Below are 14,180 nucleotides of genomic sequence, written 5' to 3'. Positions count from 1 at the left end.
TGTCGATGTGGGTAATGGGTTCATACTAGATGGCTCGCGCTGTGTGATGCTAGTGGACTGGGGGTAAACACTGGCTGCTGCTATTGGACAATGGAGCATCTTCCTTTTGGGTTATATGGAGGGGGGTCTCACACTGTGTGATGCTGATGGGGAGGTACTGGTGGACAGGGGAATCTCAGACTATGGTAGGAGAGGGGGAAAAAAACATCTATCTATAAATGTAGAGACACAGGACTCTCCCCTCACAAGCACACATAAAGAACAATATATAAGAACAATAAAGAGAGCCAAGTGCTTCCACTGGCTCTCACCACATTATGTCTGCAGTTTACACTGCAGCCGACTCCACAGACAGTATTCCATCCCTCACCAGGACCTGCATGCGACCCTCCACTATGCTATAAATCACAGCTCACCACGCTGCTCCGTCCCGCTGTCAGCTCTATGTGCGACTCCAGCACGTGTTTTTTCACTGTGCTATCAATCACAGCCCGCCGCACTGCTCCGTCCCCGGTCCCCGCTTCAAGCGCTGAATTCCATGCAAACTAATTAACATTCCTGCTCAGCCGGTCAGTGATTCTGCACACATCACGTCTCTACACAGCTCACACACAGCCATGAGCCACTGCTGTTGCCGGCTAGCGCTATGGTCACGCCTCTTACCATGCGCTGAGCAAATGAGTGCACGAACTTGCCGGGAAGTGCGAGATGAGCTCGTGTGCAGAGACATCCGGGCACTTGTCAGCGAACGAAGAGCGCAGCGGAAGTGGGAAAAACCGGTATTTCGTGAATGTGAATGGTATGATTACCGTGCACATTGAAACCGTGATATACCGTCATACCGGTATATCGCGGCAACCCTAAGTATAATACAGAAAAAATACATGGAATAAGTTAGGAAACCTAAGTATGCTTCATGACATGGCATATCAAAAGGAATAAACTCCGACTTTTCACTCCATCACATACAGTTCTGTCTTATAAACACCCTTCTAGTTTAGTTTAGATATCACATAAACAAAAACAAAGAAAAATAATGTAATTCCTTTCCCTACACTGAATCAATTGTCAAGTAGTATATCTTCCACCCCTCCTTAATCCTCCAGCCCGAGGTGACTATGCTTCAGGTGACTATGCTTCAAGTGACTACCCTTGTCACGTAGTCTACAACATTACTCAGAATCTAAATACAATTTTCCAATAATAGATGTTCATAGTTGAAATCCCAAACTTTGGAGAATCTCTTGGTTGGTTCATGGATCACGTGTGAAATATTCATAGTTCTAATATAGCGTATCCTCTGTATAACCTTCTGTAAAGTATGGCGTACCTTATTCTTCCAGTTGAATCCTATGACCACCTGGGCTGCAGTTAGGATATGGTTCACCATTTTCATTGTATGTTTGCAAAGATCCTGTGGTGGCCTACCCAGAACATACACCCAAGGATCCAGGGAGATATCCTTCCTTATAACCTGCTTGATAAGTTTCTTGATGAGGACCCAAAACTCTTGTATCTTAGTACAGTGCCAAAAAAATTTGTGGGAAAGAGTGCCCCCCTCTCCACACTCCCTGCAGCAATCATCTGAGACCTGTGGATAAAATCTATGCAATTTATGAGGTGTATTGTACCAACAAAATAGGATTTTATATATATTTTCCTTCATCTGGGAACATAGGGATGTTTTCCTAGCATTGGACCAGATTTTAATTTTTAGTTACCAGCAAGTAAGAAAATACTTAAAATAAGCTTTATATTTCTTTTTGAACTACATTTGGACACTTTTTATATTGCAAAGTGCTGAAAAGTAACTTTGTAGAGCAGATGAAGAAACCTTTCCTGGTTAAACACTTAAAGAACAAGCGACACCCATGCTAACCTAGAAATAAACACATACAGTGGGTTGCAAAAGTATTCAGCCCCCTTGAAGTTTCCACGTGAAAGACCAATACAAAGTGGTGTACATGTGAGAAGTGGATCGAAAATCAAACATCATTCCAAACATTTTTTACAAATAAATAATTGCAAAGTGGAGTGTGCTTAATTATTCGGCCCCCTGAGTCAATACTTTGTACAACCACCTTTTGCTGCAATTACAGCTGCCAGTCTTTTAGGATATGTCTCTACCAGCTTTGCACATCTAGAGACTGAAATCTTTGCCCATTCTTTTCAAAACCACTCCAGCTCAGTCAGATTAGCTAGACAGCGTTTGTGAACAGCAGTTTTCAGATCTTGCCACAGATTCTCGATTGGATTTAGATCTGGACTTTGACTGGGCCATTCTAACACATGGATATGTTTTGTTTTAAACCATTCCATTGTTGCCCTGGCTTTATGTTTAGGGTCGTTGTCCTGCTGGAAGGTGAACCTCCGCTCCAGTCTCAAGTCTTTTGCAGTCTCCAAGAGGTTTTCTTCCAAGTTTGCCCTGTATTTGGCTCCATCCATCTTCCCATCAACTCTGACCAGCTTCCGTGTCCCTGCTGAAGAGATGCACCCCCCCCCCCAAGCATGATGCTGCCACCACCATATTTGACAGTGGGGATGGTGTGTTCAGAGTGATGTGCAGTGTTAGTTTTCCGCCACACTTAGCGTTTTGCATTTTGGCCAAAAAGTTCCATTTTGGTCTCATCTGACCAGGGCACCTTCTTCGACATGGTTGCTGTGTCCCCCACATGGCTTGTGGCAAACTGCAAACGGGACGTCTTATGCTTTCTGTTAACAATGCCTTTCTTCTTGCCACTCTTCCATAAAGGCCAACTTTGTACAGTGCATGACTAATAGTTGTCCTATGGACAGTCTCCCACCTGTGCTGTAGATCTCTGCAGCTCGTCCAGAGTCACCATGGGCCTCTTGACTGCATTTCTTTCTGATCAGCGCTCTCCTTGTTCGGCCTGTGAGTTTAGGTGGATGGCCTTGTCTTGGTAGGTTTACAGTTGTGCCATACTCCCATTTCTGAGTGATCGCTTGAACAGTGCTCCGTGGGATGTTCAAGGCTTTGGAAATCTTTTTGTAGCCTAAGCCTGCTTTAAATTTCTCAATAACTTGATCCCTGACCTGTCTTGTGTGTTTGGATTTCACGGTGTTGTTGCTCCCAATATTCTCTTAGAAAACCTCTGAGGCCCTCACAGAGCAGCTGTATTTGTACTGACATTAGATTACACACAGGTGCACTCTATTTAGTCATTAGCACTCATCAGGCAATGTCTATAGGCAACTGACTGCACTCCGAGCAAAGGGGGCTGAATAATTATGCACACCCCACTTTGCAGTTATTTATTTGTATAAAATGTTTGGAATCATGTATGATTTACGTTCCACTTCTCATGTGTACACCACTTTGTGTTGGTCTTTCATGTGGAATTCCAATAAAATTGATTCATGTTTGTGGCAGTAATATGACAAAATGTGGAAAATTTCAAGAGGGCCGAATACTTTTGCAACCCACTGTATATAAGTAGATAAATACTACTACTTACATAACAGATGTATTGTGCTATCCACGTAATGATTCCTGTGAATTTTACAAAGGAAAAGCAGAAAATCCTATTCTAGGCAGTGGCCATCCTTTCTCTTGCTCATTGTGTATTCATTAGCTGCCCTCCTCCCAGAGCCCTCCTCCCATAAATGGAAGAGGAAGAATATATTATAGATAAAAAGAACTCCCAGCATTCAACTTTTTTGCACTGTTAGGCGCTAGGGCCAGTGCTCCTAAAGTATGTGATAACTCCAAACCATAACAGCAGAAAAAGTTTTGCAAGTTTTGAATGCAGGATTCACATCTTTATCACTTAATACACTCAGACCAGTTGCTGTTGAAATTTGATTTTTATGGTGACAATATCGCTTTAAGAGAAAAGTATGAGCCTTGATGGGGCTTTTTTTGTTTGTTTTTAATGTGGTTTTTTCTTCTTTGGTTTTAATTTTGGCATTTTTTTTTTATTCAAATATGTTGTAATTTGCATAAGGATTACTTTCTGTTGCACTGTGCTGTTTTTTGAAGAGTTTTGGAAACCGTTACCTGGGGGCTCTTAGGCTACCTTGCTGTTATAAGTAGCAGCGTTGAAGTATTGTACTGTGTTGGCCATCAGTGAAAGAAAAACGTTTGGAATCAGGATGATACCATTTATTTGCTAACTTAGAAGAAATGGAATAAGCTTTCGGCTATGAAGTCTTCCTCAGACTTGATTCCTGTATACTGACATAATTTAGAGCACACAGCTTATATACATTGGACATTAAAAGGAGCTAAATTGTTTTGGAAACATAAATGCCATTGAATGCCTTGGACCATTTCCATTACAAGTGAATTCTGGACGTGAATTTCTGCATCCAAACTGACTCCAATGAATGCTTATTGGACTTTTTCCACTAAACGCGATTTATGCATTGCAGAAAAATTATGGATGGCATGTTGCATATTTATGTAGAATAAACACAGCGCAGATGTACTCTTCTACGTAAATAGTAAGCTTCTCCACTCCTCCACCTGTATGCACTCAGTGTGCAGATAGAGCAGACAGGGAGGCTTTTAGTGGAATATACAAATATTTTATTGCTGGATAAAAGGCATACACGGACAATTCGAGGATAGGCACTTACTTCAAGAGGGTCCTAATACACTTAGGACCCTCTCTGGCTGATATCGCTTCCCACTGAAAGTGGTACTCTGGCCCCTCAACTCGATCCTGTAGCTTAATTGCCCACTCCTGTCCCGACTACTTTTGGCTTTATCCCCTGAAGACGGCAATAGCCGAAACTAGTCGGGACAGGAGCGGGCAATTAAGTTACAGGATCGAGTTGAGGGGCCAGAGTACCACTTTCAATGTGAAGCGATATCAGCCAGAGAGGGTCCTAAGTGTATTAGGACCCTCTTGAAGTAAGTGCCTATCCTCGAATTGTCCGTGTATGCCTTTTATCCAGCAATAAAATATTTGTATATTCCACTAAAAGCCTCCCTGTCTGCTCTATCTGCACACTGAGTGCATACAGGTGGAGGAGTGGAGAAGCTTACTATTTACGTAGAAGAGTACATCTGCGCTGTGTTTATTCTACATATCGGACTACCTGGATGTAAGGATTCGTCCTCACACAGCAGCACTGCACTTATCTACTGTAGGGGCGCCACGCTTATCATCTTGAAAATGTTGCATATTTATGTAGCACACATCTGTCTCCCCAACAATGATTGATAGCCGGACATAGATTTACGCATTACAAATGCGGGAAGAATGCAGAAATGCAGAAAGAATGTAACAGAGGAGATGGGGAGAGCTGCTCATAGGAATGCTTGGCTACCTATACGGGGGGCACCTATGCTTGGCTACCTATATGGGAGGCACCCATGCCTGGGTAAATATACTGGGGGCACACATGCCTTGGCTACATATACTGGGAGGGGGCCTCGATCTGGCTATCTGGCCTGCCTTTCCAATTTCTGTTTTTGGGGAGGAGAGGGGGTCCCCCCATCCAAAGTTTCTGGGGGCCCAGCGATTTCTAGATATGCCCCTACACAGGACCACCCACTAAACCACCAGTAAGTTTAAAGGGACCCACTGGGGATTCAAGTGTACCCACATGAAAGCATTTATACTTGCCTGGAGCGTCCTCCAGCCCTGTGAGCTCCCTCACCGACCTCCCCGGACACTTCTGTCGTCCTTTGGCCAGCGCAATCTCTTTCTAGTCACCTCAAGGCGTGCCATGCTGCTCATGTGCATCATGGCCCCACACACACACACACACACACACACACACACACACACACACACACACACACACACACACACACACACACACACACACACACACACACAGTGCTCATAACCCCACCCACTTTTAAGTCCACACCCTCTACATCATAAAATTAACCTTTTCCATTAACCCTTTCTCTATTTTTACTATTAACAATTATTTTTCTAACTTTAAAGCATAAAAAATGAAATCATTCTTGGGGGAAAAAACTTCACAAAGAAAGACTAGTTAACTTAATGTCAAAACTGCTCTGGTCTTTGATGGACTTCCGAGGCAAGGGGCTACAATCTATGTTTAGATTCTTCCAGCCCCTAGCAGCCGTTTCAGTCCCTCGCCTCAGCCCCGGTCCTACTCGGTGTCCCACTGGCCACCCGTAATGATTGATAACCCGCTGGCAGGTTTTTTTTTTTTGTTTTTTTTTGTAAAAATATTTTAGAAACACCCATCATATCTGCACAAGAAATTGTAATCCTTGTTTAAACCTTCATCTACGATTTTGTGTAGGTACAATGTGTTTTAAATGCCATCGTTCTTTTTAATTATTGTGCTTGTAAACGGGTTTTAAATTCCACCGCTGTTTTTAACCAAAAAAATGGTGGGATCCTGAATCAAAATGTCTTTCTTTTGTAGTTATAAGATAGTTGCTCTTTATGGACTATTTCTGACCAGATCAGATAGATCAATATTTCATGTTTGTAGGTGGCTGCAGACACTTGAGGACCATAGCCCACTAATGCAGTTGTTTCCACTTTTCAGCTACACATCAATGTTAAAGATGTTGAAAAGTAGACAAAAGCTGACGCATGCGTTAGTGTGCTCAGGCCCCGACAGTTGAGACCAGTGGGGAAGAGTGGTTGGGGGGTTGAAAAATATTATCTTAGCTTTGTTTCCACACTTACATCCACGCATCGATTGTGTCAGCGCTATGGAACCCTTCATCCATAAACTACACAAGCCCACCTAACCAGTCCCTCCTCTTTGTGTTTTTGCTTAAATAAATTAGCAAAAAACCCAAAATGTTAAAACCGGTATTGCACATTTATAATAACAAAATACAACCAAGCTGAAGTAAAATAATTTTAACCACTTTATTTCAGTACCCTTGGCAGAGAAGAGACTCTTGGATGTTAAGATTGGTCAACTGCCGAGCTGGCTTGCAACTTGTGATGTAACTCCAAATGGAATTTTTCGTTCTGTGGGAAGAGGTAAGTGTAGAATATCTATCTTAAGGTGACACATAAGCAGGCCATACACTGGCTCGATTCACGGCCGTTTCGACAGCAGATCCGATCCTGGGATCGAATCTGCTGCCAATCGCTTGCGCTAAACGCACCCGCCGATCCGATTCCCTCCCGAAAACGGATCGGTCCGTCGATCGCGCCGTGCGGGAAATTACCCTCGATCGCCCGGCGGAAGGAGCGCGTCGCTTGCGGCGTACGATTCGGGCCCGATCCGAGCATGTATACATTACCTGAAGCTGGCTCCGGGGTCCTCTTCTCCTCGCTGCACCGCATTTCCGCATGTCCCAGTGTACGCTTATACTTCCTGTCACTCCGGTGACCAGGAAGTTGAAATAGAGGGCGCTCTATTTGAACTTCCTGGTCACGGAGTAACACAGGAAGCGCCGGGATGGAGCAAGAACAGCGGTGCGGTGCAGTGCGGAGAAGACGCCCGGGAGCCAGCCTCAGGTAATGTATCCGGGGGGGAGGGGGGGGACAGGCGGCAGGAGCAACTGAACAGATTGTGATCGGTTTCAGGCTGAAATCGATTCACAATCTGTTTGCAGTAAAGGCAGCCATACGATCCCTATCTGATCAGATTCGATCAGATAGGGATCTGTCAGCTGGTCGATCTAATGGCACATCGACCAGTGTATGGCCACCTATATTGTATTACATCACATACAGTGATACTTTGGCACCAATGTGAGAAGAAGCCTTGATTGGCTTGGCTGATCTTTATCTGCTAAAATGGGTTGTAATAGTGGCTGAATGAAAGCTCAAGCCGAGCCTTTTACAACAGGGGCATGGTTGCAGTTGCAGCTTTTGTGTTCTATGTTCCTACCGTAGACAAGGACACCATACCAATGGTAAAGGACTTACGAGGCGAATATTAGAAAAGAAGTTAGTTACCTTATTGCAATATCAGACCTCAGGGCAGACTATCAGTGCTTCCCCTGTCATTTTCAGGCGCTCTGTTATCTAAATCCATGATTCATTACAGGCCCGACCCTCCACAGGGTCGCCTGAACTGATGGGATAAGAATTGCCGCTTTAAACCACAAATGCCTGCGCAGTTTGCATGTCGCTAGCGCGGCTGCGCAGGTTTCCAGACGGTGCCGGGTGAGGGAGGGAAGTGACGTGTGTGAGGTCCATTCCTGGCTGATCAGAGCCAACTTAGTCATATGGACGGTCACCGAAGAGCCACTTGCTCATATAGAGCAGAGAGTCACTGAGGAGCCGCTGGTGAGCCGACTCACGTACGAGCGGAGAGCGAATAACAAAGAACCGCTGGTGAATCAGAATAAAAATTCTGATTCTGATTCACCAGCGGTTCTTTGTTATCCACTCGTACGTGAGCCGGCTCACCAGCGGCTCCTAAGTGACTCTGCTCAATATGAGCCAGCGGCTCTTCAGTGACCGTCCATATGACTAAGTTGAGTTCTAGTTAGCCGGCTCAGCGTTGCTAGTGTATGCTGAGGGGGCGCTGCTAACTAGAACTGAACTTTAGTCATGTGGATGGTCACGTGGGGAAGCCCACATGACATAATCACACCAACACGCACGGAACGAGGACGGCCCGCAGACAGGGCTGGAAACCTGCGCAGCTGCACCAGCGGCATGCAAAGTGCGCAGGCGTTTGCAGTTAAAAGCGGCAATTCTTATCCCATCAGTTCAAGCAACCCTGCAGAGGGTCGGGCCTGTAATGAATCCTGGATTTAGATAACAAAGCGTCTGAAACTGACAGGGGAAGCACTGATAGTCTGCCCTGAGGTCCGATATTGCAATAAGGTAACTAACGTTTTTTATAACATTCGCCTCGTAAGTCCTTTAAAGAGAAACCGTGACCAAGAATTGAACTTCATCCCAATCAGTAGCTTATACCCCCTTTTACATGAGAAATGAGAAATCTATTCCTTTTTACAAACGGATCATCAGGGGGCTCTGTATGGCCGATATTGTGGTGAAACCTCTCCCACAAGAAACTTGGAGGACCATGGTACTCCTGGCAGTTTCCTGTCTGTGAACCTTGTTGCATTGTGGGAAATGGCTGTTTACAGCTGTTTCCAACTGCCAAAACAGCAAGCAGCAGCTACATCACCTGCCAGCAGTAAAAATGTCACCATGTGATAAATGTCAGAATGTAAATCGGGTATTTAAAAGATTTTACAATGGGCAAACACTGACTAATACATAATTATTGTAAAAATGAAGCACTTTTTTGTTACATTATTTCACATTAGTTCCTCTTTAACCCCCTTCTATCGGACATGCCTTTTGATGAAAAAAAAGCATATGTATTTTCTTATAGCAGTTGAGGGCAGACAAGACAGCTAAAGATCTAATCAATGCAGGTATGGTTAGATAACCAAATACTGGAAAGAAATAGCTTTTCTTCTATTGCAGCATGGGTCCAGAACAGTGCAACTTAACAATTTTGCAGTGCAGTTTTCACTAGTCATCTCTGATATATGAATTTTATCATTCTTGTTCCAGGGTCACGTTAAAGTAGCACGGTGGCGTAGTGGTTAGCTCTCTCGCCTTGCAGCGCTGGGTCCCTGGTTCGAATCCCAGCCAGGGCACTATCTGCAAAGAGTTTGTATGTTCTCTCCGTGTCTGTGTGGGTTTCCTCCGGGCACTCCGGTTTCCTCCCACATTCCAAAAATATACGGATAAGTTAATTGGCTCCCCCTAAATTGGCCCTAGACTACAGTACTTACACTAAATAATATAGACACATGGCAATGGTAGGGATTAGATTGTGAGCTCCTTTGAGGGACAGTTAGTGAATGTATGTATGTATGTATGTGTGTATGTATGTATGTGTATGTATGTATGTATGTATGTATATATATATATATATATATATATATATATATATATATATATATATATATATATATATATATATATATATATATATATATATATATATATATATATATATATATATATATATGTATATGTATATACTGTACAGCGCTGCATAATATGTCGGCGCTATATAAATACTTAATAATAATAATAATAAAGTAGTGGTAGACAAATTTTAAATATGGAAATCAGGAGAGCAGGATCTATCAAATTAATAATAAAATGTACTCTTTGCCTCCTAGTTGCTCTCTTTACTGCGTGAGAAAGCAGGCTAATTGCCTGCATAATGCACTCAATAAATTGTGTAGTTTTCAATAAAATCCTGTCTGAATCAAGCTATTTCATGTCTTCAATGGGGAGGTAAGTCCACCACTACCTCCCTTTTTAAACTGTTTTTTAGTACATTTTATTCTTCCTGGCGCCTCAGCTCTATTGTGCAAAGTTCGTCCACCCTTGGTGGAGGGGTGATACCCCTTTTCCCAGAACGTCACTCGGACAGCACCCCTGGATGAGACTTGTCTTCCTCCCCACCGTGGACAGGAAGCTGAAAAAGAATTTGCATAAGCAATAGGCAGCACTATATAAGATACCACATAGCAACAGTACCTCAGTTTAGTTTCCTGTCCCGGACGGGATGCAGCAGCAGAGGTCTCCAAGGGTGCCATCCATGTTAGGTGGCAGGGGCAGCGTTTTCAGGGCTCCATGTGTACTGTTCAGTGAACAGAATGGAGCCCTGCAGCGTGGAGGAGGCTTCTCCGACAGAGGCAGCGGTGTTATGCTCGCAGGCGCGCGCATGGAGGAATTAGTTCCGGGTTGAACCGGAAGTAATCACGCTCCAGCGTCCCGCGTGATCTGAGGTCTGTGTAAGCGGCAGGGGCTGCAGCGGTGAAGGGAATCCGTGTCAGCTGATTCATTAAGGTATGCAGAGCAATTGTATGCAGATTAAGCGGTAGGGGCCGTAGTGGTGACGGGAATCGGCATTAGCTGATTCATCACATTATACTGGCAATTGATATGCAAATAAAGCAGCACGGGCCACCGTGGTATAGGCTGATTATGTGCATAATTATGCGGAGGGCTGCAGGAAATGCAGATCAGCTGGGTCTCATTAACAGATATATTCTGTTTGTCCATGCTTCACTTTGGTTTGATGCTGTGATCATTGAGGATGCTTCTGGGTCAGCTCCTTTGCAGTCTGCCAGATCTGGCCAGGATCCCTCTCTGGCAAGTAGAATGGTTGTTAAACTCCGGCTTTGCTGTGATTTTTGTGTTAAGAGGGATTAGCTAACAGGTGTTTTTCTTATTTATTTATAGCCTGAAAAGCATGACAAAACTGATAAGGACAAGTCTTCTTCTCAGCCTAGTCAGCATGGGTCTAGTAGTAGATCTGGAAGAAAATGTGCCATTTGTACTAGTTTTTTTTCATCTTCTAAGAAGCTGTGTCAGGATTGTACTGAGAAAGTGGTTAAGGATGAGTCTCCAGTGATATTTAAAGACTTAACCTTCCTGGCGGTAAGCCCGAGCTGAGCTCTGGCTATGCCGCGCAGGAGGATATCTCAGCCCTTTGTGGGGCAATTCGCCCCATTTAAAGTGCTGTGCGCGCAGCTAGCACTTTGCTAGCCGCGCGCACAGCTTGATCGCCGCCGCTCTGCGGCGATCGCCCGCATGCAGCGGCAGAAGGGGCCCCCCCCCCCGCCAGAGCCCTGCACTGCCCGGACCGATGAGTTCCAGGCAGCGCTATGGGCTGGATCGGAGGCGTCTGACGTCAGGACGTCCATGATGTCATTCCGATCGTCGCGACAGGAGAAGCCAAACGGGAAAGCGTTATATACGCGTTCCCATTTGCTATTGATGCCGGCGACGATCGCACTAGAGCGGGGATCTCAAACTCGCAGCCCGCGGGCCATTTGCGGCCCTCGATACAATATTTTGTGGCCCTCACTGGCAAAAGCTTCCTTATAGTCCACTTCAGTGCTCCCAAGTAATCCGCTGCATCCCCGCCGCTAAACGAGGGCTGCAGAGCCCCCAAATCGCCTGGGGGGCAATCCGCCGGCATTTCCTGAAAGGGGCAGAGCTTTCAGCTTCAGCTCTGCCCCTCCTGACGTCAATCGCCTCACGGATCGCCGCCTCTCCCCGCTCCTCTCTGTGAAGGAAGAGTGAGAGGGGCAGGCAGAGGCGGCGATGTGCCGCGATTGTGAAATTCCTTATGCGGCCCAGCCTCATCCTGACTTTGCCTCCTGCGGGCCCCAGGTAAATTGAGTTTGAGACCCCTGCACTAGAGGGACACATGCGCCCTCTAGTGGTGTTTCATGTAGCTACCACTCTGGTAGCTTTACATGAAACAAACATTTATTTATTTTTTTTTAACTGATTTCTGCCTATTTGGCAGAAAAAAATCATCCGCCAGGAGGGTTAATGGGCTGGATGCGGACTGCGATGTCCACAGCAATTAGAGATCGAGGATTCTGCTATTTCAGCCAATCCCTCATCTGTGATTGCTTCAGATATTCCTGGGCCTAGTAATGCCAAGGATTCAGTGCCCGTTGTTCCTAATCCTGCATCTCCAGTTACTGTTTTACCTCCTCTTGTACCTCCTGCTTCAAGGAGACCTAGAAGAGAGAGTGATTTAGAAGGCTCTGATTTGTCTGAAGGGGACATTTCTGCTTTGAAGGAGATTTCGGAAGGGGAGGAGGATGAGCTGGTAAAGTTGGATAAAATGCATAAATTTGCCCTCTCTCCTGAGTTAATGAATGACTTATTGACTGCCATGTATGAAACTATGGGTATTAAAGCGGAATATAACCCTGCATTTCAACTTTGCTCTAAAACATTTACAGCATATTATATGCAAAAAGCATTTTTTTTACTAGACCAGCATTGGAAGGGTTAAACACAGAGGTTTTAAGTTCGTGCAGACTTTCAGATAGTTACATTCTATTTAGTTATATGTATATATTTAGAAATGTTACACACTCTTTGGCTGTCCTCCAACTCCTTCTCAGTGAGAGAGATGAGTCACAATAAACACTTAGATACATTTATGTAAACAAAAAGTATGTAACTCAAGTTCCGATGCTTCTGCAAAAATCTCCAGGGACTTTAAAGCCCTGTGTAACCCTTCCAATGCTGGTCTAGTAAAAAAAAAAATGCTGGTTGCATATAATATACTGTAAATAATGTTTCCCTCTGCTTTATTTATACTGTAAATAATGTTTTAGAGCAAAGTTGAAATGCAGGGTTATATTCCGCTTTAAATCTGAGCAGAAAACTTTGACACCTCTGGATCAGATGTATGAAAGCTTGGCGGATTCCCAATCTCGGTTTATTCAAGTTCATTCTACCCTAAAAACCATGATCAAGAAGCAGTGGAATAATCCAGAAAAGAGGGCCTTTTGGCCCGGGTCATTATCCAAACACTATCCTACTCGCCTGAGGTTCAGATTTTTTGGGGTCCTCCTCCTAAGCTGGATCCATCTTTTACAAGGGTGTCAAGGCGTACTGACTTGATCTTTGAAGATTTTGGAAACTTGAAAGATCCAATTGATAAAAAGATAGACAATGTGTTACGGAGAGCTTGGGAGTCTTCCTCCTTAACTTTTTTAAACCTGTTGTTGCATCCACAGCAGTTGGCAGATCTTTAAAAACCTGGTTATCAGATCTTCAGATTAAAATAGCTTTTGGGGTTCCCAGAGAAAAGATTCCTAATGATTTTCCAAAAATTTTAAATGCCTACAACTATATGATAGACTCTGATGATGATACTGTTAAACTTACTGCCGGAACCACGGCCTTAGTTAATTCAGCTAGGAGGGGTGTCTGGGTGAAAACATGGAATGGTGACAATTCATCTAAATCCAAGCTTTGCGGTATCCCCTGTGAAGGGGGACTTTTGTTCGGTTTCAAATTAGATGATACATTAGACAGAACCACAGATACAAAAAAAGAATTTCCCGGTAAGATAGAGACCCTTTCAGAATAGACGGTCCTTCCGGCCCTCATCTAAAAATGAGACAGATTCTAGATCCTCCAAGGGGAAAAGATAGGTCCCTTATAAACAGTAGAAACTTAGGCCTAGTTCCATTCCCACCAAGAAAACAGACAATGACGTCAGGATTCCAGTAGGAGGGAGAGTGGCAATTTTTTTTTTTTTTTTAAATTTGGTAACACCTCACATCTTTTACAGAAGGACAATTTCCTAGTCTCTCTAGATCCTAAGGATGCATATCTGCACTTACCAATACACCTGTCTTATGAGCAGTATCTGAGGTTTGCCGTACGGATGGAAGGAGAGGGAAGACATTTTCAATTTAACGCCTTACCCTTTGGATTATCTTCAGC

The 14,180-nt window shown here is 44.2% G+C and overlaps 1 protein-coding gene across 1 annotated transcript in view; it reads left to right on the top strand.

Annotated features, from left to right (window-relative positions):
• The window catches only part of ATP5MF (ATP synthase membrane subunit f), a 49,409-nt gene that overhangs the window by 14,820 nt on the left and 20,409 nt on the right, over positions 1 to 14,180 (top strand). Inside the window, exon 2 of the mRNA XM_068244874.1 lies at positions 6,846 to 6,953. Coding sequence (XP_068100975.1) covers positions 6,846 to 6,953 — 108 coding nt within the window. The remainder of the gene's footprint in view (positions 1 to 6,845; positions 6,954 to 14,180) is intronic.

Source organism: Hyperolius riggenbachi, chromosome 7 (genome assembly GCF_040937935.1).
Source record: "Hyperolius riggenbachi isolate aHypRig1 chromosome 7, aHypRig1.pri, whole genome shotgun sequence".
Taxonomy (NCBI): domain Eukaryota; kingdom Metazoa; phylum Chordata; class Amphibia; order Anura; family Hyperoliidae; genus Hyperolius; species Hyperolius riggenbachi.
Note: the sequence above shows the minus strand (reverse complement) of the source record. Positions and strands in the feature narration are given on the sequence as shown.